The 22,213-nt window shown below is 48.9% G+C and overlaps 2 protein-coding genes across 2 annotated transcripts in view; one reads left to right on the forward strand and one right to left on the reverse strand.

Moving 5' to 3' along the window:
• Positions 1 to 304: 304 nt before the first annotated feature.
• Positions 305 to 5,479, forward strand: Pdrg1 (p53 and DNA damage regulated 1). Its single transcript, XM_051143474.1, has 5 exons — positions 305 to 523; positions 1,489 to 1,564; positions 2,571 to 2,645; positions 4,338 to 4,418; positions 4,971 to 5,479. The coding sequence occupies exons 1-5, from the start codon at positions 437 to 439 to the stop codon at positions 5,051 to 5,053; spliced, it is 402 nt and encodes a 133-aa protein (XP_050999431.1). The 5' UTR covers positions 305 to 436; the 3' UTR covers positions 5,054 to 5,479.
• Positions 5,480 to 7,553: 2,074 nt separating this feature from the next.
• Positions 7,554 to 22,213, reverse strand: part of Ttll9 (tubulin tyrosine ligase like 9) — a 40,266-nt gene continuing 25,606 nt past the window's right edge. Inside the window, exons 8-14 of the mRNA XM_051143475.1 lie at positions 22,077 to 22,117; positions 21,213 to 21,300; positions 15,625 to 15,683; positions 14,207 to 14,403; positions 12,312 to 12,425; positions 11,668 to 11,792; positions 7,554 to 7,772 (exon numbers count right to left, since the gene is read on the reverse strand). Of these exons, the coding sequence (XP_050999432.1) occupies positions 7,696 to 7,772; positions 11,668 to 11,792; positions 12,312 to 12,425; positions 14,207 to 14,403; positions 15,625 to 15,683; positions 21,213 to 21,300; positions 22,077 to 22,117 (701 nt within the window). The 3' untranslated portion in view covers positions 7,554 to 7,695. The remainder of the gene's footprint in view (positions 7,773 to 11,667; positions 11,793 to 12,311; positions 12,426 to 14,206; positions 14,404 to 15,624; positions 15,684 to 21,212; positions 21,301 to 22,076; positions 22,118 to 22,213) is intronic.

The following is a 22,213-nucleotide window of genomic DNA, read 5'->3' on the forward strand; positions in this document are numbered from 1 at the left end:
AGCCCTTATCGCTACCTTTATGCGATTATTTTCCCATCAGTGGTCTCTGCTTCCCACTAGGATGACGTTCCTAGAATCGGGATGTTTTATTCGCAGCCCGGTTCCCAACACCCAATCTGACACAGGGTGGATGGATGCTCAAGAACCCTTTGGAGGAAAGAAGCAGCAGAGCGTTGGCCTGCTCTCCCAGAGCCTGCAGGGGGCGCTCCCACCCCGCTCCTAAAGCTAGCCCCGCCTCCCCGCGCCCCTCTGATGCGCATGCGTGCCACTGTAAGGGCAGTGAGGGTTTGTGTGTGTTTTTTTTTTAAACCCCACCCCGCCCCGCCCTCCGTCCCCGCTACGCAGGCGCGCCGGAAGTCCCCGCAAAGTGCGTGCGCGGAAGTAACCGAGGTGAATTTGAAGCTGTACGAGAGGTTCCTAAGAGGTACGAGGCGCCATGCTGTCCCCCGAGGCAGAGCGGGTGCAGCAGTACCTAGTCGAGGTGGAGGAGTTGGCAGAGGCGGTGCTGTCTGACAAGCGGCAGGTGAGAGACGCAGCGAGCGCCTTACCGAAGCGCGCTGGCTCGCAGGGCGTGACTGCCTTTAGTGGCCTGGCGCGGAGAGAGTGCTTGTTCTGTGTTGGGCACTCGCCCTTCCTTTCACCCTGGCTGGTTCCTCGGATCCTACCCTCTGCAGGCGGCTTCCCCGACACCGTTTCCAAACGTAATCCGGAGCCCCATGTGTTCTCTCTCGTTCGTGCTGGGGATGTTATCTTTGAATTTTGATTGACTGATTGATCGGTTGGTTTAGACTCTTAAACTTTAGAGGGTCTCATGTATCTTGGGGCTGGCCTCGAACTCACTTTGTAGTCTAGGATAGCCATGAAATTCCATGGTCCCTCCTTGTCAGCCTCCTGAGTTCTGGGATTATAGGTACGCGCGGGATTTAGATTTTTAAAAGAGTCTCCCTGGCCGCTCGCTAGAGTGCAAGGAACCGCGCACATGATCCAGGTGATCTGGATTTAGCCAGATGGTAGCGATGGAGAAGTGAGGGGCTGAGAAATATACTTTGGAGATGGTCTCCAAAAGCTGTCATAGTGAGTCCTTGTGGTCTATAGTGAGAAGGCGTGGTGGTTCACAAGGTGCAGCAGGATTCCTGTATACTCCAGCCCCGAAGTCACCTCCTGAGCAGCTGTCATCGTGGTGTCCTGCCACAGCTGCGCTGTTCTGTGTGGTCGGGTGTGTGGTGAGACTGTCAAGAGTTATCTGCAAGAGATTGTCAGTGGTCACTGTCTAGAGGAGACACTCAGCCCCCTGGTGACCCTGATACCCCCTCACATTTGAATGGATGATAAAAAATGACTCTTAATCTGTAAACCTTTTCCTAGCCACCTTCTCTGGAGGACGGTAGTGGGCGAAGAGGCAAGACATTGGCAGTTAGCCAGGAATGATGCCTTGTCTCTTCAGATTGGGGCAGGGGCAGCTGAGCTCCTTTCTGCTCCTGCTTTCAGATCGTGGACCTGGACACCAAGAGGAATCAGAACCGAGAGGGCCTGAGGGCCCTACAGAAGGACCTGAGCACCTCTGGTGAGTTGTGACATCCCCACTGAAGCCCTGGGAGCCCGTTCAAGTTCTCTTCTGAAGGGTGTCGTTGTCTCTGGTAAAGACCAGGCCGGAGGCTGGAACTGTGTGACTCGGTCTCACAGGAAACTAAAACAGCTTGTGTAGAAGAGGAGCGAGCAAGCGTCACAGGTCAGGCATATGCTGCCACTCAGGGTTTTAGCTGCTCACTTCAGTGACAGGCCATTAGCGCATCACCGGTTGTTGGCAAATACTGAGTGCTTGTGCCACTTAAAAGCAACAGATCTGTCCGTATGTTGCACACGAGGACGAGCAGCGCAGACACATACTGAAAACTGTGAGTTTGCCGTGGGCAGGTGTTGACTGCCTAGGAAGGAGGAGCTGGGGCTCGTCAGATGAGGCCAGGTGACTGTGCTGTGGCTGTATGAATAACGGGGACAGCACAAAGCAGTCTGGAAAGGTGGACAGCATTCAGGCCGTAATGAAGGGCGCCGACATGTAGGCTTCCGCGGCCTTCTCAGCTCAGCCCAGAGTTGTTCTGCAGGGCTCCACCTGACCCAGCCCCACACAGGCTCACCATGTGAGCCCCGCCCTCCCACTCACTGGTCTCATGGTTGCTCCTGACACCGAAGCACTGCTGATCCGGCTGTTGCCGTTCCTCTGCCTGGCTCTGTCTTCCTTGATGTCTACAGGGGAGATGCCCTCCCTTCCTCAGTTCCCTGCCTGGATGTCACATGTGCACAGAAGCCTCATCCCAACTTTCAACGAGTCTGCTCTCTGCTCTGATGTTTCCCAGCACTCTTACACAGCTTTAGTTTTCAAACTACTTTTAGCAGTATGTGGAAAACAGCTTTGTTTATTCCTCGTCTTTTGCTATGACGTTGAATTCCACGAGGGCAGGGACTGTCTTGTTCTGCTATGCTCTTCACATCCAAACGACGCCTGGCAGACAGCAGGCGCCTCAAAGAGAAGGAGCGAAGTGTGTTGAGTAAATGTCTGTCTACTGTTTCAGATGATGTGATGGTCTGCTTTGGGAGCGTGTTCATCAAAATGCCTCACCCTACGACAAAGGAAATGATCCAGAAAGGTAAGGTGTCTTGGGACGGCTCGGACACGGCTCGCCCCACCACCACCACCAGCCTGGGTCCTGATCCCGCACTAAGAACCAAAACTGATGTGGTTTTGGTTCCTGCTCAGCCACAGTGGGCCAGTTCCTCATCTACACAGCACAGCTGTGAAGTCAACGATAAGAAGAACATGTCTAGTGTGATTCTCACTGCTGAGAAGGGAGCTGCGATACAAAAGCTTGGCCAATTGAGCTTGATGTTTTCCTCATTAAAAAGTTGTTGCGCCAGGCACAGTTACCCACGCCTGTGATCCCAGCACTCGGGAGGCAGAGGCAGGCGGATTGATGTGAGTTCGAGGCCAGCCTTGTCTACAGAGAGAGTCTAGGATAGGAAAGGCTACACAGAGAAACCCTGTATGGGGGGAAAGAAAGAAAGAAAGAAAGAAAGAAAAGAAAGTTGTTTAAAGAAAACCAAAACCAAGTTCGTTTTCCTGGAGGCCTGGTGAGACGGCTCAGCGGGTAAACATGCCTGCTGATGAGCTGAGTTCAGTTCTTAGGACTCACATAGTAGATGGAGGGAACCAACTCAGGTTGTCCTCGGTGCTCCAGCCATGCACGTACATTCAGACAACATAAATAAAATCAACAACAACAGAAGAAGTCCCCCAGCTGCTCAGCAGTGGCACTGCAGTGTAGTGCTTTGGTCACTGAGCATTCCTATACTGTTACAGGAGACCTTGAATCTGTGACCTGTTCTCCTGGCCAGTCAGAGGTTGTACATTGTCTCTGTTAACCCTGCACCAACTACACTGTTCGAGTTAGCTCAGGGGCAGATACCTCAAGAAGATTCCTGGAGTGATGGCCTCATCTAGCTATGTGCTTATCTGTGCTTAATGATATCCAGGACATAAGGAAGACTTCCAAATAGGGCCAGATAAAGTTAATTTTAGAATATTCCTAGAAAGACACATATAATTTTCTCAGGAAAAGACAAAATGAATCATAATGCAGAAAATCCCCAAGAATGCAACACGCAGACACCAAAAACCAAAAGTGAGAGAGCGAATGGCAGCAATTGCAGTATTCGGCTCAGCTTTGCTAGAATTATGCCAAACAGCTGTGCTGGCTTTATGACATTTGCCATTACCAGTGGATATGGATATGGCTGTGCCAACCGGACACTTTCTTATTTACAGTAAGAAAAAAGTCCATTGCCAAGGCTGTGAAGCATGGCTAGTCAGGGCTTTTCCTCGTGGGAAGTGAGACTAGGCAGTCGGCTCACAGCACTTGAGTGATCAAACTTTGATGGCTGCGGGTGTTGTGCCACCACTCCTCAGTGCGTTCTGTGGTGACGGTAGGCTGTCCCTCCCTACCCACTATGACTGACTAGGTCATGCTAGAACACCAGGCTCCCCCATTGGCTACTTTAGGCCACATTTTCGCAGGACCTTGGTGGAACTTGAGGTTGTAAGGCTTCTTAGCCAACCACTTAGCATACTTTGGATAACTGAGCGTCAGGCCTTGCTCTGGGCCAGCTCAGGGACGTGGGCAGTTAGTGTCCCTCTTGTGTTTAGCCCTTCCTCAGATGGTCTCTGAGGTCACCTTTTCTTTCCTGTGTACTACAAGCCTTGGCTCCCAAGGGTGTTAGGTAGAGACTTGGGTCCCTCTCTGTAACATAACCTTGTCCTGTCCACCTGCTATACTTTTTTTCAGATCAGGAACACCTGGATAAAGAAATAGAAAGGCTGCGCAGTCAACTTAAAGTGAAAGTTAACCGCCTCTTTGAAGCCCAAGGTATTGGCCTAGCCGAGGTGGAAGCTTAGGCATGGGGTAGAGGTGGGGGAAACACTGAATGTTAGAGAGTGGGTGTAAAAAGCCACTCAGGTGGGTAGTGGGAAACAAACAGCCGTTGCCTGTAGCTGCTCAGAGATAGGCCATGGCGACTTGTGGAGCTTATTCTTGTTACAACTCCTTTCCCAGGCACTGAGAGCTGCCTGGGGTGATCCTGCCTGGTGGGGTATACCAGGGTGGCTAGCACAGGAGGAACTCACAAGACTTCAGTCAGAGGTCAGAGCTTATGAGTAAACTTGAGCACATCAGATCCCAGGCCTGCTCCGAATGTGGCGGCCTGGGCAGCAGTCATGACTTGGCAGGTCCTTGGCTCAGAAGCAGTGTTGTTGTGTATCAGCCTGTGCACTGCAGAATCTGAGGCCCGGCCCTGCACCCCTCACGCTGAGCTGGCAGCATTAATGCAGTGTTAGCCACTTTCCTGGGCCTGGCTCCAGAGCCAGCAGGCGGTTAGGCAGCAGGGGCCCCAGTTTGATCGTGACTATCTTCTCTTTGCAGGAAAACCAGAGCTGAAGGGTTTTAACCTGAACCCCCTCAACCAGGATGAACTTAAAGCCCTCAAGGTCATCTTGAGAGGATGAGGCTCACAGCAGGATGGGGGACTTACCTCTAGGTCCCTCCGGCCTTGAGACCTGCAGGGGCGGGATTGTCTGTTTAGGGGACAGCATCAGGAATGTGGCTTCTGTACAGAATCTTTTTTTGTAGTGCTTGGCTGCTTTGTGACAAGAGAGAACCCTTAGTCTGTTCTGTGTGCTTGGCCAGGCCACCAGAGCTTGGACACAAGACCTATTGACAGACCCTGGCAGCCATCTGTAGGTGTGTGGGGGTGTGAGAATGGCTGTAGCCGACACTTCTCAACAGTAGCCTGCTGTTCAGATGGGCCTGCTCAGGGATGGAGGGAGAGTGGACCGGCAGCTTCATTCCAGCTTTCTGCATGGCAAGGCATTTTCAGGCAGTGTGTGTGTGACAACTGGAATAAAACAAGAGACTGACAGGTCGCTTCTATATGAAGCTGCCTTAAGTGTTCCTCGCCAGCTGCAGGGTAGACACATTTCCCCACCGCCTCCGGTTCTGTCCTTTTCCCTGCTGGTTGTCTGTAGTAGGTGCTGCCAGTGACCCTCTCTGGATGCTCTTGAGATAGGAGGCCTTACAGATACTGCCCCAGCAAACAGCATCCTCCCTAATGTGACTCAACATAGAGCATTGGCCTGAGATCATAGTGTGAATGTGGTCTGAGAGCAAAACTGGCCCCTGTTCCCAGAGGCTCAATAAACATCAACTGAACAAACCAAAGCTCAGAGTTGTCACCTCACTCGCCTTCGTCAAGGCCTTGCCTTTTGATTAGAATGCTACTCAAGAAAGGAAGTGGCTCCGGCCTTAAAATGTGTGGCCTCAAGAATAGAGGCTGCCGTCTGTCACCCCATTGCATGTGGCCCATAGTTAGATCAGAAACAAGCTGATGCTGCTAGGGTGAAAGTAGGGGCTGGAGAGGCGGCTGTGGGCTGAGAGCGCTTGCCGTTCTTCTGGAGGTCCAAGCTAGGTTCCCCGCCCCACAGAGCGGCTTATAACCAACTGTAACTCCAGTTTTAGAGGATTGGATACCTTCTATCTTCCATAGGCATGCCTGGCACATGTACACGCATATGCACATACAGGCAAAACACTCATACAAATCCTTAAGAATGAACTAGTCAGGTGTGGTGGCGCATGCCTTTAATCCCAGTCCTGGGGAGGCAGAGGCAGGGGATTGCTGAGTTCAAGGCCAGCCTGGTCTACATAGTTGTAGGGCAGCCAGAGCTATGTAGAAAAACTCTATCTCAAAAAACAAGTAGGAGAGGAACTAGAAATTAGAATTAAGCAAAATATTTTAAATATTGCTGATGCCTTTAGGGACTATTTAAAAATGAGTTGGTCAAGAAAAATACCTTCCTTACATAAGGCAAATTTGACCTGTGCCTGTGGGTTTGTTTTTTGGGGTTTACAGACACTCCTGTGGTAGACCCAGACCAAGCTGCATGTCTGCATTGGGGGTCTAGTTAGACGACCACACCTTCAGAGAGCAAGGTGGCAGCATAGCTCAGGCTGAGGTGGGCCAAGAGTGTGTGACCTACAGACTATACACAGATGCTGTGTGGTCCCCTCCAGACAAGCCGCAGGGTGACAGGGAGATAGTCCATCTACCTGCCCTTTTGTTCAACTTCTAAACCATATGAATAAAATACAAACTCAACAGTTCGCTTTGGCCGGGAGTGGTGGCACACACCTTTAATCCCAGCACTTGGGAGGTAGAGGCAGATGGATCTCTGTGAGTTCGAGGCCAGCCTGGTCTACAGAGTAAGTTCCAGGGCTACAGAGAGAAACCCGGTACAAAAACAGAAAGCAAGTAGCTTTGATGGCAGCTATCTGGTAGGTCAGCCTGGCATATAATTTCTCCACAGGAATATTGCTTCTGCCAGGGTGCTATCAACGAGCCATCAGCTCTGATTTCTGGAAGCAAGAATCTCGAGTCCACCCTTGAGGGGGTGGGCTTAGGGAAGCCCTGGGATGCAGACCCCGAGTGGCTCCCAGCCTCCCAAGGCCAGTTGGTTCACTTTTTGATTTGCTGCTGTTCTTTCCCAGACTTTCCTTCCGGCTTACTTTAGGCAGTCAGGTTTGCACTTGTAGGCAGACTGCTCAGAAGGTAGGTCAAGCTGCCTGGGCCCCTGTGGGCCCCTTCTCCACAGGGTAAATTGCCTCCCAGCCCAGGCTTACTGTCACCTCTCAGACTATAAGAGAAGCCTCTGAGCAGAATATACTAAGGTACCTGACTCCCCATGTGACCTTTTGCCTGGTCACTGTAGCCTCACTTTCTGATTTTAAAACTCAAAAGCCCCAAATTAGAGGTAGGTATTCCCAGAGACCCTAGCTAAGCAGGGTGCCTTCCCACTTCTCATTTTAATCTGAGACACAGATTAAAACACATGTGGTGTATTTAATCTGAGACACGTGGTTTTCATATAGGGCAGGGTACACTTAGGGCTTGGCACTCCCCTAGACACCCAGTGGACAATCTAAAATCACTTACTTTGCAAGCATAGCTTAAAGACAAACTTCCTAGCCCAGAGGACTCTTCACCATGACCAAAGAGACATCAAAATGTCAGCAGCATCCTGAGCTGTGCTGGAGACCTGCTGTGAGAGGCCAGGGTGGCACCTGCCCAGGTCCTCATGCCTCCTGGCTGGGGTCAGCCAGAAGCTTTCTTCTGCATTTGAAGGGACCAGAACAACTGCCTCAGCTGCTCCTTCCGATCGTTGACGCAGCCTAGGAAGAACATGGCGTGTTGGTTGGAGTGGCCTGTGTACCCACTAGCTGGTATAAGAAATGGGCAGCAGGAATTGTGTGGCCATGAGTGGCCCCCTCCTGTACTGGACCAGGTCTCAGCTCTCCTCAGCTTCCTCAGGATGGCCCCACCCACCCTGCAGAGTGAGTTCAGTGAAGGCTTAAGCTGCCTGGTGGGGGGGGGGGGTTCACCTGCTCCTTCAGAGGCACTGGCCCCCCGATGAGCTTGGTGAGCCTTCACAGGAGTGATGTGTAGCCAGCAAACTCAGGTTGTCATTTACCCCAAGTTACATGAGTATCAGTATGCGATAAGCTGAGATTATGTGGCAGCAGAGTCACATTCACCTGCTTCTACAGACTGCATTGTTCTTGGCTGTGCTTAGTGAAAACACAAAAGCCAGCAGTGCCTGCTGCCTAGTTAAATGCTAGCTTACATCCCCTACCCAGTACATCCTGGAAGGGTGGCCCAGGCAGACCATGCCCAATGGCTGCCTCCCCTACTCGGTCACGAGGAAACCTGTTCCCTGCTTGAGTCTCAGAGCTGGTTCTTTTTTTGGTTTTGTTTTAGTGGATTTGGGTTTTTTTTTTTGCCTTTTTTTTTTTTTTTTTTTTTTTTTTTTTTTTTTTTGGTTTTTCAAGACAGAGTCTCTCTGTGTTAGCCTTGGCTGTCCTGGGCTAGCTTTGTAGACCAGGCTGGCCTCAAACTCACAGCGATCCGCCTGCCTCTGCCTCCCGAGTGCTGAGATTAAAGGCGTGCACCACCACGCCCAGCGTTTTTTTGGGTTTTTTGAGACCAGGTTTCTCTGTGTAGCCTTGGCTATCCTGGACTCCCTTTGTAGACCAGGCTGGCCTCAAATTCACAAAGATCCGCCTGCCTCTGCCTCCCAAGTGCTGGGATTAAAGGCGTGTGCCACCATGCCCGGCCTTCAGAGTTGGCTCTTAAGGCAACTCCAGTTTTTAATCTTAGCCAGGCACATTTATGACACTCATAAGTGCTACTGGCATGACCTGGCATTCCATGACCACAAGAATTGACTAGAGATGCCTGCTTTCCTCTTAGTAATCCCAGTTCCACCCTTGCCTCCAAGACTGTCCCAGCTGCCAGGCTTCAGACTGTGCATCCTTGGTATTTCCCAAAGTGACTCCAGGGGGTCTGCTTTAATGCTTTGGCTCCTTCGTTGTGCCAAAAACTCTTGCGTGGAGTTTTAGATCCATCACTGGATTTTTTTGCTAACCTTTCACCCTGTGTCCTAGAACACATTTTCCTCTACAGAAGCAGCCTCTTGTCTGCTCTGCCTGAGTGCTGGCAAACCAACCATAGCTTCATTCACACAGGCACCTGCAGTTTTCAGAGTTTGGCTATCTTGCAATCAGGAGACAACCTGAGCATTCAGCCAACCTGCTGAGTGTGGCAAGGAGAGTCATCCAGGCATCGCAAGACTATGCGTCAGTCCCTTCGGCCATACTTCATCCTCTGTAGCCTGAGACACCTCCTCCACCACTCCCTTTCCCTCTCCCCTCACCCCCTCCCAGGGTCTTGTGAATATTGGACAAGCACTCTGCCACTTTGTTATAACCCCTCTTTGAGACAGACTGGCCTTGAACCCACTCTACAGTGCAGGCAGGCCATGAACTTGTGATCCTCCTACGTCAACCTCCCTAGTGGCTAGGTCAGCCCCTTTCTACTTAACTACTAATTGGAGTTTGTTGTGTGCAGCCAAGCCCAGTCCTAAATTATACTAAACTCTTTTAAAAGATATGAAATTTCTCATCATAAAAGAAACAGGCCCTCAGCACTCAGGAGGCAGAGGCAGGGGGATCTCTGTGAGTTTGAAGCCAGACTGGTTTGCATATTAAGTTCCAGGCCATCCAGAACTACATAGTGAAACACTGTATCAAAAAAAGAAAAAAATTTAAAGAAGCTACAAAACAAAATGTAAAACAACAATGGAGAAACTTGAGGAAATGTTTATGTTTGATGGATCAGGGTGGGACAGGGGTGGTATCTTTGACCATTAACATTTTCTATAAATGTAGTAAAAAATATGGGCAGCCCAGAGGAAAACAGGTACAGGCTGGGCATAGCAGCACACACCTTTAATCCCAGCACTTTGGAGGCAGAAACAGGTGGATCTCTGTGAGTTTGAGGCCAGCCTTGTCTCCAGGCCAGCTACATAGTGAGGGTTTGTTTCAAAAAGTAGAAAGAAAAACAAGAAAAGAAAAAGGGTGTGTGTGTGGGGGGGGGGGGGCGTACAGGCACAGTGGCACATGCCTAGACTCCAGCACTTCATGGGCTGAGGCAGGAGGATAAGAACGGACTTCAATCTCCGCCATAGCTCCATAGAGAATTCCAGGCCACCTTGGGCTACCTGTGGCTCAGTTGCTGGAGTGTTTGCCTAACGTGCATGAGGTCCTGGGTGCAAGTCCTGGTAGCATGAAAACCTGGCATGTCAGCACACACCTGTGGTCCCAGCACTCAGGAGGTAAAAACAGGAACATCAGAGGTTCAGGATAACCCTGACTACACAGTGAGCTGATTGACAGCTGGGTGACACGCCACCAAACCAACACAAGAATTTGCCTCATGTCCCTTCATAAAAGTAGTCTACTATTAAACAGAAAACTCAGCAAAAACCCAGGAAAAACAGAAAATGCAAACGAAAAGCGGAAGTCTCCTCAGTAATTAATGGAATTCACATAAAATAAGAATGAATTCAGCAAGGCTTGGACTCCGTGCTAGTCTGTCCCTTTGGTCCAGGGACTCGGCTTCCAGGGACCAAGCAGGAAATAGCCTGTTTCAGTGGGTCTCACAGGAAAGGATGTTCACCCCAGTGTTATTTAGAAAAGTGAAAAGATGAAATCTGCTGAGCGCTGGATGCTAGCAACTGCCTCATAAGTCTTCTGAGACTAGGAGAGTCTAGAGGTCAGGATTTGGAGATTAGGGTTCAGGCTGGTCCATCGCTATGGCAACAGCTTTCTGCGGTTTGTGCAACCTTTGGACATTTCCTCATCCATAGGGTAATCACAGACGCTGCCACATGAAATGTGATAATGTGTGTAGACGGCCCTGGCTACTGCGTGCTTCCCATGGGACGGCCTTTGTACTCCTGAGTGGAGAGACGCCACATGAAAAGTGGGACTCCCAATGCCAGTCTGGTGCCAGATTTACAAAAATATGAATATATGCATATTCTGGTGTTTCTGGAAGGAAACACCAGATTGTTAATGATAGTTATGTCTGGATGTGTTTTAAATTTTCCTTCTTTAGTTTCCAAATATTCTACAATGAGTGTGAATTTCTATAATTGGGAAAAGTTTCACATTGTATATACTATACTAACTTTTTCGAAGACTCTCGCAGTCTAACTTTTCTGATAATAGTTTGTTCCCCACCTGAGTCTTAAAATCCTCCTCTTGACAGCTCAGAAATTTCTCACTAAGGTGCACAAGTTCCTACCAGGAGTGTCCAACCATTTGACATTGTCACCTATAAAGTCCACACTTGAGCAATGTGCAAAAAGTTACACACACACTCAGAGTTACGTGCACACGTGCACACACACACAATTGAATACAAATCTCATAATTGTCTTAAGTGAGTATATGATTTTGGGTTGGTCCACATTTACTGCTTGTTACCCTTAGCTGCATTCAGTTCGTGAGGTTCCCCAGGCGGAAGGTTGGACAGGACACCTGTGAGACACTACTCATCTGTGTGTTACGGGAAAGAGGTGAAATTGCTTGCCTGAGGCACACAGCTGGTGTGCTGCAGACTGCATTTACATGATCTCACTGCTATGCCAAGCCACCCCCAGCACACCTGCACTCCTCCCTATGACCTTTCTTTCCCACTCACTTCCTGTCTGGCTCAGCATACCTAGGTGAGTGTTGGTCACAAAGTTCCCCATTGCCAGTAGGTCAGAAGGCACCTCCTCTCTGCTGACAGGGCCATCATTCCACATGAGGTCGAAGCCCCCGACTCTCTTCTCCCTTCCTGTGAGCCTGGGGATGTGGAGGGAAAGAACACGCAATTGGTGAGGCTTTAAGACAGCACCCGTCCCATCAAAGCCAGGTGCCACACAAATGTGCAATGGGACCACTACTCAAGAGGCCCTCCCTACTGCCCATCAGTAATGTAATGCTATTTTGTCATTTCTGGCTTAAAGTAGGCCCTTCCACCCAGGGATTCACCCATCCATCCCTGAATCCCTGTATTCGGTCCCCAAAGACAGCGTCAGGGTGGTAAGCAGCCTCTTAGTGAATGCCATGAGCCAGGTACTTAATGGATTGTCTTGGCGAGTTACTCTACAGATGAGGAAACCGAGACTCAGAGAGGGGAAGTGACTGGTTCAGGGTCCCACACAGTCAGTAAAGCTTGAGGAACTACTGAGCTACACTGAGTTCCTGGGCCCATGGATGTCTCAGTTTCTCCATCTACGAAGTATGTATCTCAAGGTTCTGAGTCCTCTCATCCTTGACCGGAGCCCATCTGCCACTGAGAGGGCACAGACAGGACCCTACCTGCCCTCCATGTCCACCACATGCAGGGTATCTTCCAACAGAGAGGTCTTGAGTTCATAGTCTTCCTCACTGCTGGCCGTCAGTGAAGGAGACGCATTGACTTCTAGGAGCCACCTGGGGAGGGCAGGGGAAATTGTAGGGGGGGGGCTGTCAGAGGGTCCTGCCTACCTTCTATCAAAAGGTCTCCCAATGTAATGCAAAGCGCTGAGTGTCTCACAGCTTAGAAAAACATCCAAAAGATGTGCGAACACACCCAAGGGAGGATGGGATGGACCCATAAAAGGTGCCAGGGCTTCACACAGCTCTACAGTTGGGTGAAAATGTTACCTAGCAAGGTGATAGAGAAAAATCCTACAACAGCCAATGTCTGCAAATATTTAAGAACAAACAAACAAATAAAAAACAATGGGTAAAGCTATCCCTGTGGGCAGAAAAGAGCTTTCTGGAAGCTCTAAGATCACTGAATAAAAAAAAAAAAAAACCTAGTGCTGGGGTGGGTTACCCACCTGAGTTGTTGGCCAGGCTGTTACACGGCTATCACTGCATGCCAGGACTAGATGCTAAGACCCTGTTACTGGAGACACTGCTCTCTGGTTGCAGGACATGGAGAAGCCAGACTGGGCCTGGATGCTCCCTCCTTGCTGGTTAGTGCTTGTGGGGTTGCGGGCATTTGTGCAGGTTGGTGGAAGGTGTTGTTAACAACTTGCTCAGAGTGTAGGTACGGAACGCTAGTACCATTAGCATGCCAGGTAAGATGTGCCCACTGGCGTGACAGTGGCACAATGGGGTGAGATTATTCTCCAATTGCCAAGGCCCTCTCCCCAGGAGGGGTTCTGTGTTTGATACTGTCAGTCATAGCAAAACCCCATAGCTGGAAGGGCGTCGGCCCTACTGGGAGCTACTGCTGTTGTTTTGCTAAATGGACACACAGCCCATGAAAACGGCTTCCAAATCTAGATGTTTATACACCCCAATTGTTGTGTCTTTGGACCCAGCCAGGAAAGCCTCTTTCTGCAGATGGCTGAGGTTACTGCAGAGACTCGTGGGCGCTAAAGAATAGCAACAATTTCAGTGGCATTGCAGCCTGATGCTTAGCGCTAAGAGAAAATAGTCAGATCTCTCTTTCACTCCCCCGGGGCTCAGAAAACACTGTGGAAGAGTAGGCAGAAAGAACGCTAAGGGCCACAGCAACAAGAGGGGTGCTGTGAAATGCTGTCTCCCCGCCCCCCACACACACACCACAGGATGCAACAATTGCTGTCTCCAAGTCAGAGCAGCCCTGACTTCCTGCATGAGACCCTCACAAAACTGGGCCCACTCACAGTCCTTGTGAAAAGGGATGAAGGTTCACAAGGCCTCCTCTGAGATGAGGGTGCTCTTCTTCCTCAGTGGTGTCATTGCCAGCGAGTTTCCATTCTTTGAAACTGCTTAGCCACGCTCCTGAGAGCAAAGCAGGCCCACTTAACCTCATTGGCTCGCCCAGCTAGACTTGGTGCTCGCTTTCTCTCCTTTCTCTCTCTCTCTCTCTCTCTCCCTCCTTTGTATCTCACCCCATCTCTCTCTCTCTCTCTTTCTGTTTATTATGCTCTATCTATCTATGAATAGATAGATCATGCAATATCGATTCAGTTAACAGTTAGTAGAGATCCCTTTAGAACAGGCCTCCACCAATCAGACACCATTTATCCCTTTAACAGTCCCATAATAGCAGACACTCTGATCAGCCCCAGTTTACACACTGGCAGACTGAGGCACAGAAAAGGAAAGCATGGCTGACTTTGTACAGCTAGGAAGCAGCAGAGCTGGGAATCAAACCACAGTAGTCTGCACTGGTATGCAAAGCCCACCATGACCTTCCTCCCTAACCCTGGTCCCCTGGGCCACTGCCCACTTACGGCTTGAGGTCCTGGTCAATGAGGATGTCATAACCATACAGCTCAAAGCAGTGCTTGTCACTGATGATCACCTTCTGCACGCTCTGCAGGCTCTTGATGAAGATGTTGTCCATGTCACGGAAGAGCGCCTCCACAGCCTCAGGACCATGCTTGGATGCCAGGTACTGCCGGAAGCGCTGAATCATCCACTTGCAGCCCTTAGACCCAGGCAGTCAGGTTAGGAGGGAGGGCCACATCATTGGAGCCCTCCTGATGATCCTCGAATGAGCCCATTCATAGAGCTCCTCAGCCTGGCGGAGGGACTCCAGCTGAGCCCTGGGACTGGGAAGTTTGGGTGGGCACTTCATTCTAGAGTAAAGATCTACCCACATTAGCTGAGAGGTCAGGATATGTCTCTGGGCCATGGCCTACTCCTGGTAGAGTGCACTGGTCACCTCTTAGGACCAAAAGGCAACCAGCGAGCTTCTGCTCCTACGATTATGTGATGTAAGATGAACCAGGGGAAGGAAAAGATGAGAGTAAGTGTGAGCTGGGAGCTCACTCATCAATGTCCCCTGCTTTGGCCCTTAGCTAAAAGAAGTCTGAGAATTCTATAGTTGTACTGACTTTCAGGCTAGCATATGGATTGGTGGTAAATAGGTGGCTGTATATGATAGACAGACAGACAGACAGATGATAGACAGACAGACAGATGATAGATAGAAAGAAAGAAAGACAGACAGATGATAGACAGACAGATGATAGACAGACAGACAGATGATAGACAGACAGACAGATGATAGATAGAAAGATAGATAGATAGATAGATAGACAGACAGATGATAGAAAGAAAGACAGACAGACAGATGATAGACAGACAGACAGATGATAGATAGAAAGAAAGAAAGACAGACAGATGATAGACAGACAGATGATAGACAGACAGACAGATGATAGACAGACAGACTGATGATAGATAGAAAGATAGATAGATAGATAGACAGACAGATGATAGAAAGAAAGACAGACAGACAGATGATAGACAGACAGACAGATGATAGATAGAAAGATAGATAGATAGATAGATAGATAGATAGATAGATAGTTGATAGATAAGACAGGGAGATATATAGGTAGATTGATGATTGATAGGCAGAATATCTATATAATATACCAACTGATGGGTTGGTTGATCAGTAAGAGACACCTGAGATATGAGGATACAACACATTTTGTTTAGGTGTAAGTTAGTTTGACATTCAAATATTGAGTGTCATGCCAAGTGTCTCTCCACTGCAGCCTTGCCCTAGCTCTGCAGATGGGAAGGGTGAGTGATCCTACCTTCTCTGAAGTAAACCGTGGCCTATCTTGGGCTCCACATCACTCTGCTTGTCCCTCCCACTTGGCCCTGGAGGAAGGCAGGTGCCTAGCTTCCTCACCTTTTTTGGGTGATAGTCTGGAGATGTCTTCTGCACGGCAACATTGGTAAGGTGAACATCTGGCAGAGGTTGGTGGTCAAGGGCTAGTGTGGACAGAGGGGAGCATCCATGTTCCCTGCTGCCCCAGGGACTGAACTGAGACTGGCCCTGGCTTGGGAGTTGATAGGGAAAGCTTAAAAAAAAAAAAAAAGAAGACAAAACAAAACAACAACAACAAAAAAACCAGCCCAAAGTTTACATGCATGGGACAAGTCCTAGGTACATCTCAGGGGCTGGAGATTCCTGAACAATCTGGGTGAGCCCTCTGTTTACCAGCTGTGCTTACCAGTCTTATGTCAACTTCACACAAACTAGAGTTTTCTGGAAGATGGAAAACTCCATAAGATCCAGCCATTTGGCATTTTCTTAGTGCTGGATCAGGGAGGGCCCATCCCATTGTGGGTGTTTCCATCCTTGGGCTGGTGGTCCTGAATTCTATAAGAAAGCAGGCTGAGCAAGCCATGGAGAGCAAATCCGCGGCCTCTGCATCAGCTCCTGCATCCAGGTTCCTCTCCTGACTGCATTCAGTGACAGACTACAGCGTGGAGGTGTAAGCCAGACAAGCCCTCTCCTCCCTGACTTGCTTTTGGTCATGGTGTTTCACCACAGCAATAGAAACCTAAGACACCAGCCTGCTGACTGGGAGCGCACAATAGCACACAGTGGCCCCGCAGGCCTATTCGAGGGATTAGCTGAAGTGCCTCTTGAGTGCTTGCTTGGCAGAGCTGAGAGGACTATATTACCATTTCCAATTCAAGACAACTGTGGAACAAGGACAGAGACCAATACAGAGGGGACTGGCCTGGTGGCTCCTTTGCAGGAGTCAGGGTGGTGCTGAGGGCCCAGGCCTGAGAGTCTGCCTTTCATATCACCACCATTGTGACCTCCAGTGGCACCGTGACCCACAAAACACCTCATTTGCCCCTGCAGAATCCTCATGGCATGGGTGAGACTTCAGAGGCTCAGAGGATGGGGACAGTCCTTCAAAACCCTTCCTCGGCTTCCTTCCCCCAGGACTACACAGTGTGGATCCTCAAGTCTCTCAAGAAGACATAACATCCCAGGACTTAATTAGGATGGGGAGGAAAGGCTCCTGGTCCCTTGCCTGAGTCTGATTTGCCTGCAGCACATTTCTGCTTGCCCCTTGCACAGGGGCCAGGGCAGGGCGGCTCCAGCCTCCCAGATCACGAGAGACCCTGTTAGTGTGAATTTCCTAGATGTCTTTAGAACTCTTCAAAGGTCTTTTTTTTTTTTCTTTTGCATTTATCTGAGAGGTTTGTTTTTCCTTCTCTATTCCAGAAGAGTGAACACATGACCAGTCACTGAACAGGAAGGGACCCTTTTGTTTGTGCTAAATAATTTCCAAAGGGATCCCAAGGTAACCCACAGGGAAGGGGCATCCTCCCCACAAGCAGGGCAGGAACACCTGGGTGGCCAGGTGCAAAACTAACTAACTAATGAGATACATAAGTCATCCTCCTTCCTCACACTACAGACAAAATCGGCTTTGAATGCACTGCAAAATTTTATATAAAAGACAAACTAAGATGCCCGGCATGGTGGTGCACACCTTTAATCCCAGCACTTGGGAGGCAGAGGCAGGTGGATTGCTGTGAGTTCGAGGATAGCCTGGTCTACAAAGCAAGTCCAGGACAGCCAAGACAGAGAAACCCTGTCTTGAAAACCAAAATCAAACAAACAAACAAACAAAAGGACAAACTAAAAGTTCTTAGGATATGCATGGATAAGTCACTGTCACCTCAGTTAGACAGAGCCCCTTAGGCTGCCAAAGCACAAACCACACAAGGAGAAATAGATGCATTGGATTTTATCAAAATCAAAAATTTGTGCTGTAGTAATTGTATAAATTATTATTATTATTATTATTATTATTATTATTATTATTATTATTATTATTATTATTAGTGCATGTGGTGCATGTGTATCCCACACCTTTACCTGTTGAGCCACTCACTGCCTCATTCTGTTTTGTTATTTTTGTTAAAGAGCATTATTTGTGGAAAGACCATAAGGTGGGAATCACATACAGTTGGAAGTGCTGTCCTCCCCCAATTCTGAGCCTCTGTGTTTTTCAGAGCTAATAAATTAATTACTGATGAGTGGCCTTTCATACTGCTTCCTAAACTAAACACTTTTAAAGCGTGGAAGTTGGTTAGAGCACTTAATGAATAAAGAAGCCACCAATTTGAGAAAGAGCTAGGAGGGCATATGGGAGGATTCGGAGGGAGGAAAGGGAAGGGAGAAATGTCATAATTATAATCTCAAAAATAAAAGGATAAATAAATCCTAGGGGGAACAGTATATTTTAATATATCTAACAATACATGTAAGATTTATTATCTCTCTGGGGACAAAAAGTGGGAATGAGATTGTTAACCCAGCAACCTTCCACATGGCACTTGTCTCATTAGACATGTCCTTGTCAGGGCAACTCAATACTTCAGTACCTAGATCCACTCAGCAGGTTGTTGGCGCCATGCAGATCCTTGCCTTATAACCCCAACACTCAGGCCTCAGTTATGTTGTATTTGTATCTGTATTTGTATATATGCTTGAATTTTTGCACGTAAACTATATATTACATATACCAAAGTTAAGATCATTGCATTTCTTATTTTGTGAACTAAAATTTATTTTAAAGTTTGGTATGTTTAGAGTTGAGGTATGTTTAGACAGCTTGGTCATAAAGTGCTGGCATGCCTCCCTGGGTTTGATCCCCAGAAGCCACAGGGGTAAAAATCTGGGAATGGCTAGGCATGGTGGCACATATTTTAATCCCAGCACTCAGGAAGTACAGACAGGTGAGTTCAGGGCCAGTCTGGTCTCCAAACTGAGTATCAGGCAAGCCGGGGATGCATGGGAGGACACTGTCTCAAACACTAGCCAGCCAACCAACTCTGTACACGGTGGCATGTGCTGTAGTCCCAGGCAGCCTAGCAGAACAGGGGAGCACTAGGCCAGTGAGAGACGCTGACATTAGGGTTTCTTAGTGGTCTTTTCTGCATATTTTAATTTTAAGAAATTGGAAGTCATTTAAGAGAAGGATGGAAAGGGCTGCGCATTCACTCAGTGTGAATATTTAGTGAGTGGGGCCTTGTTAGATGGAAGCGGGCCCCTGGGAAGGGCTGCTCATCTTCAGCATGTCCTCAGGATACACAGGGCTGTGCCAACACTCTGAAATGCTGTGTGTGTTTTGCATGTTACTTGATTTTAATAAAAACAAGGCAGCAATACAAAGAAAGACGATGGCACACATGTGGCAAATGCTTGTTATAATTACAGGGTAAAATTAACATAGTGGAAATGAAATCAGGAAAATAACTTGTAGTGCATGTGCAGGACGGCCCACACCCAGTCTTAGGGGTGGGCCATGCAAGGGTGTTACTTCAGGCTCACGGTTCAACTGAAAGCTGAAACCAGGGCAGACAGAGGAGGCTGGCTCAGAGCACAGGCTGGAGTCCTCCAGTGTGCTGCCCCTGTGCGCAGTCATGCCACTTAGCCCCCTGACTCACTCTATAGCTAAGGATGACCTTGAACGCCTAAACCTTCTGCTTCCACCCTCCAAGTGCTGGGATCACAGGCCTGTGTCATCACCGCTTGTCTATTGAGTGCTGTGCGTGCTGGGAAAACACTCTGGTAGCTGAGCTACAGCTTTGTCCTGCTTTGTTTTTTGTTTGTTTGTTTTGTTTTGTTTTTTAAAAGATTTATTTTATTTATTATTATGTATACAGCATTCTCCCTGCATGCACATCCGCAGGGCAGAAGAGGGCATCATGTTGCATTACAGATGGTTGTGAGCCACCATGTGGTTGCTGGGAATTGAATTCAGGACCTTTGGAAGAGCAGGTGGCGCTCTTAACCACTGAGCCATCTCACCAGCCCTGTCCTGCTTTGTTTTAACACAGGGTCTCTTTATGGCCCAGAGTGGCCTCGAACTCATAATCCTCTGTCTCAACTCCCTTACATACTGAGATTACAGGCATGGGCCTGTGTCATCATACCCAGCAAAGACTTTTTATTAAAAAAAAAAAGTGTATGTTTTATAGACAATACATTCACCTGGCTCAAAAGTAAAAATGATACACACACACACACACACACACACACACACACATCCCTGTGTATGCATGTAAAGAGATCGTCTCCTTTCCACTCATTTTTCCTCCCTAAGACAATTTCTGTGTCTAGTTTCTCTTCCTTCCCTCCATCCCTCTCTTTTTTCTCTCCTTCCTTTCTTTTTCTGGCAGTGCTTGGATGAAAGCTCTGACCTTGCATATAAGGCAAGGGCTCTACCACTGAGCCACACTCCCAGCCCTGTTTCCAGTTTCTTGTCTGTCATTTAGAGATGTTTATGGACAAATAAAGAAAACACGGGGCTCCTGTTCAAACTATGGCACCAGGCAAGGGCAACACATGCAGTAAAACTTCCAGCCCCTACCCAGATCTAGCCAATGGACAGAACATTCTCCACAGCTGAGTGGAGAGTGGGGACTGACTTTCACATGAACTCTGGTGCCCCATATTTGACCATGTACTCTTGATGGGGAGGCCTGGTGGCACTCAGAGGAAGGATAGCAGGTTACCGAGAAGAGACTTGATACCCTATGAGCATATACAGGGGGAGGAAGCCCCCCTGAGTCACAGTCATAGGGGAGGGGAGTAAGGGGAAAATGGGAGGGAGGGAGGAATGGGAGGATACAAGGGATGGGATAACAATTGAGATGTAATATGAATGAATTAATAAAATATTTATATATAAAAAAAGAAAACATAGATATAGTTTGGCCTGAATGGGAGTATACCTTTTGCTGATGTACTTTTTTTTTCTTGGAGACTGTTTAACATCAGTATCTAAAGCACGTTACGACCTTCCACTGACCAGTTTCATCGTGTCCCGCTGTATAAATGCACCTCCTGTCATGTTTCCTGGGTTTTGCTTTCCATCAATGATATGCCATGTGCAGCCTTCCTGCCCATTTCTTCCCACGTTGTGGTGTGCCTGTGGCGTACACACTGATGGAGGGGGGGCTGGCTCAGGGGTACGTGCACCTGGCTTCCGGCAGTTACCTGTCAACTCATTCTGATACCACTTTACACTCCCACCAGTTTCACACACGCCCTCCTCCTCCCCTAGCTTTGGCAGGACAGCGTGGTATCTGAGTTTTGGTCTCTGCCAATAGGACGGTGAAGAAGGAATGAATGAGTGAGTGCCCTGAGGGAGCATGACAAAGGATGCAGCGGCTCTGCAAAGCTCAACATGTCTGCTCCAACCTGGGGAAACCCCAGTGTGGGCACTCATGAAGACCACCACCCAGCAAGGACATTTGAGGGGTGCTGCCCTGAGCAGATCTCTCTCCTGAGAGTTGCTCTTTTTTTTTTTTTTTTTTTTTCAGAGTTGCTCTTTTATGTAGGGACCTTGTGCTCAGGCCCCAGGGAATCTGGCAAATATCCTTGGAGTGGAGAAGTTCCAGGGGAGGGGGGCTATAGGAAGGGACTGGGGACTGGAAGGGGTGTCATTGGGAGGATACAATGGTCATCGATGGTATTCAGTGTAAAACGAGTGTTGGAGAAGCGGGCGAAGCCATCGCGGTACAGCCAAGCTCGCAGAGGGATGTACTGTCGGGGATGAGGGAGAGAGAAAAAGGCAGTGATGGTCAGAGTGTTCCCATGCCCGCTGTTTCCTTACCTGCCTTATCTCTAGGCCGCTTTCTCTCCACAGCAGTCTTCAATCGTTCCTCTGCTCCCGCCCTTCCCTCGCTAGGTGCACAAAAGGAACAAAATACAACCAGGCATGACACCCCACCGGGACCTCAAGGTCCTGAAGGATGCGCTAAGCCTGAGACACTGTGAGTCCTTGTTCTCAGTGGAGGGTACGCCATGAAGATTTAAACAGGTGCAGAATGGGTGAAGGAATGAAGGAATGAACGAACAAATGAAAAAACAGCTGAAGGCAGCCGACTCTGGAGGGCAGCTATCTGGATTTGAATCCCAGTTTGGCTATTTACCTGCTGTGTGACCTTAGGCAAGTCATTCAACCTTTCTGCATCTGTTTTTGCTCTTACTTTTTTTAGACTGGTCTCGCTATATAACTGGCCTGGAACTTACTATGGAGACCAAGCTGCTTCCCCCTCCTGAGAACTCCTGGTTAGCCCTTATGCATGCATTCTCATCTGTAAAATGAGGCTAAAAACCGAGGACCTCACTGAGTTGTTATGAGAGGCCCCTGCTGTGCGCTGGGGCCTGGCGCTCAGTGCATTTGCTATGGTCACCTGCAGGACTGTGTGAGAGAGAGGAGGAGGAGAGCAGCTCTAGACACGGGCAGCTAGGATATAACTCTGGGGACACCCCTCCATGCCCCCAGGCTCACAGGAGTCCCAGCCTGAGCCACTCACCGACATCACCAGCACATAGACGCGCAGGTCAAACTTTCGGCCTGTGGGAAAGAAGTGCTTTGTGTAACAGATACTGATTGTCAGGCAGTGACCTAGGTTTCAGAGAATGACTGACAGACAGACATCTGCCTATTTGA

The sequence above is a fragment of the Acomys russatus genome, chromosome 4, assembly GCF_903995435.1.
Source record: "Acomys russatus chromosome 4, mAcoRus1.1, whole genome shotgun sequence".
NCBI classification, from domain to species: Eukaryota; Metazoa; Chordata; class Mammalia; order Rodentia; family Muridae; genus Acomys; species Acomys russatus.

Excerpts from the sequence above, each read along its gene's own strand:
- Pdrg1 (XM_051143474.1), top strand. The coding sequence starts at position 437 with ATGCTGTCCCCCGAGGCAGAGCGGGTGCAGCAGTACCTAGTCGAGGTG. Across the intron at positions 524-1,488 it reads TGCTGTCTGACAAGCGGCAG|ATCGTGGACCTGGACACCAA; the intron begins GTGAGAGACGCA and ends TCCTGCTTTCAG. Across the intron at positions 4,419-4,970 it reads CCGCCTCTTTGAAGCCCAAG|GAAAACCAGAGCTGAAGGGT; the intron begins GTATTGGCCTAG and ends TTCTCTTTGCAG.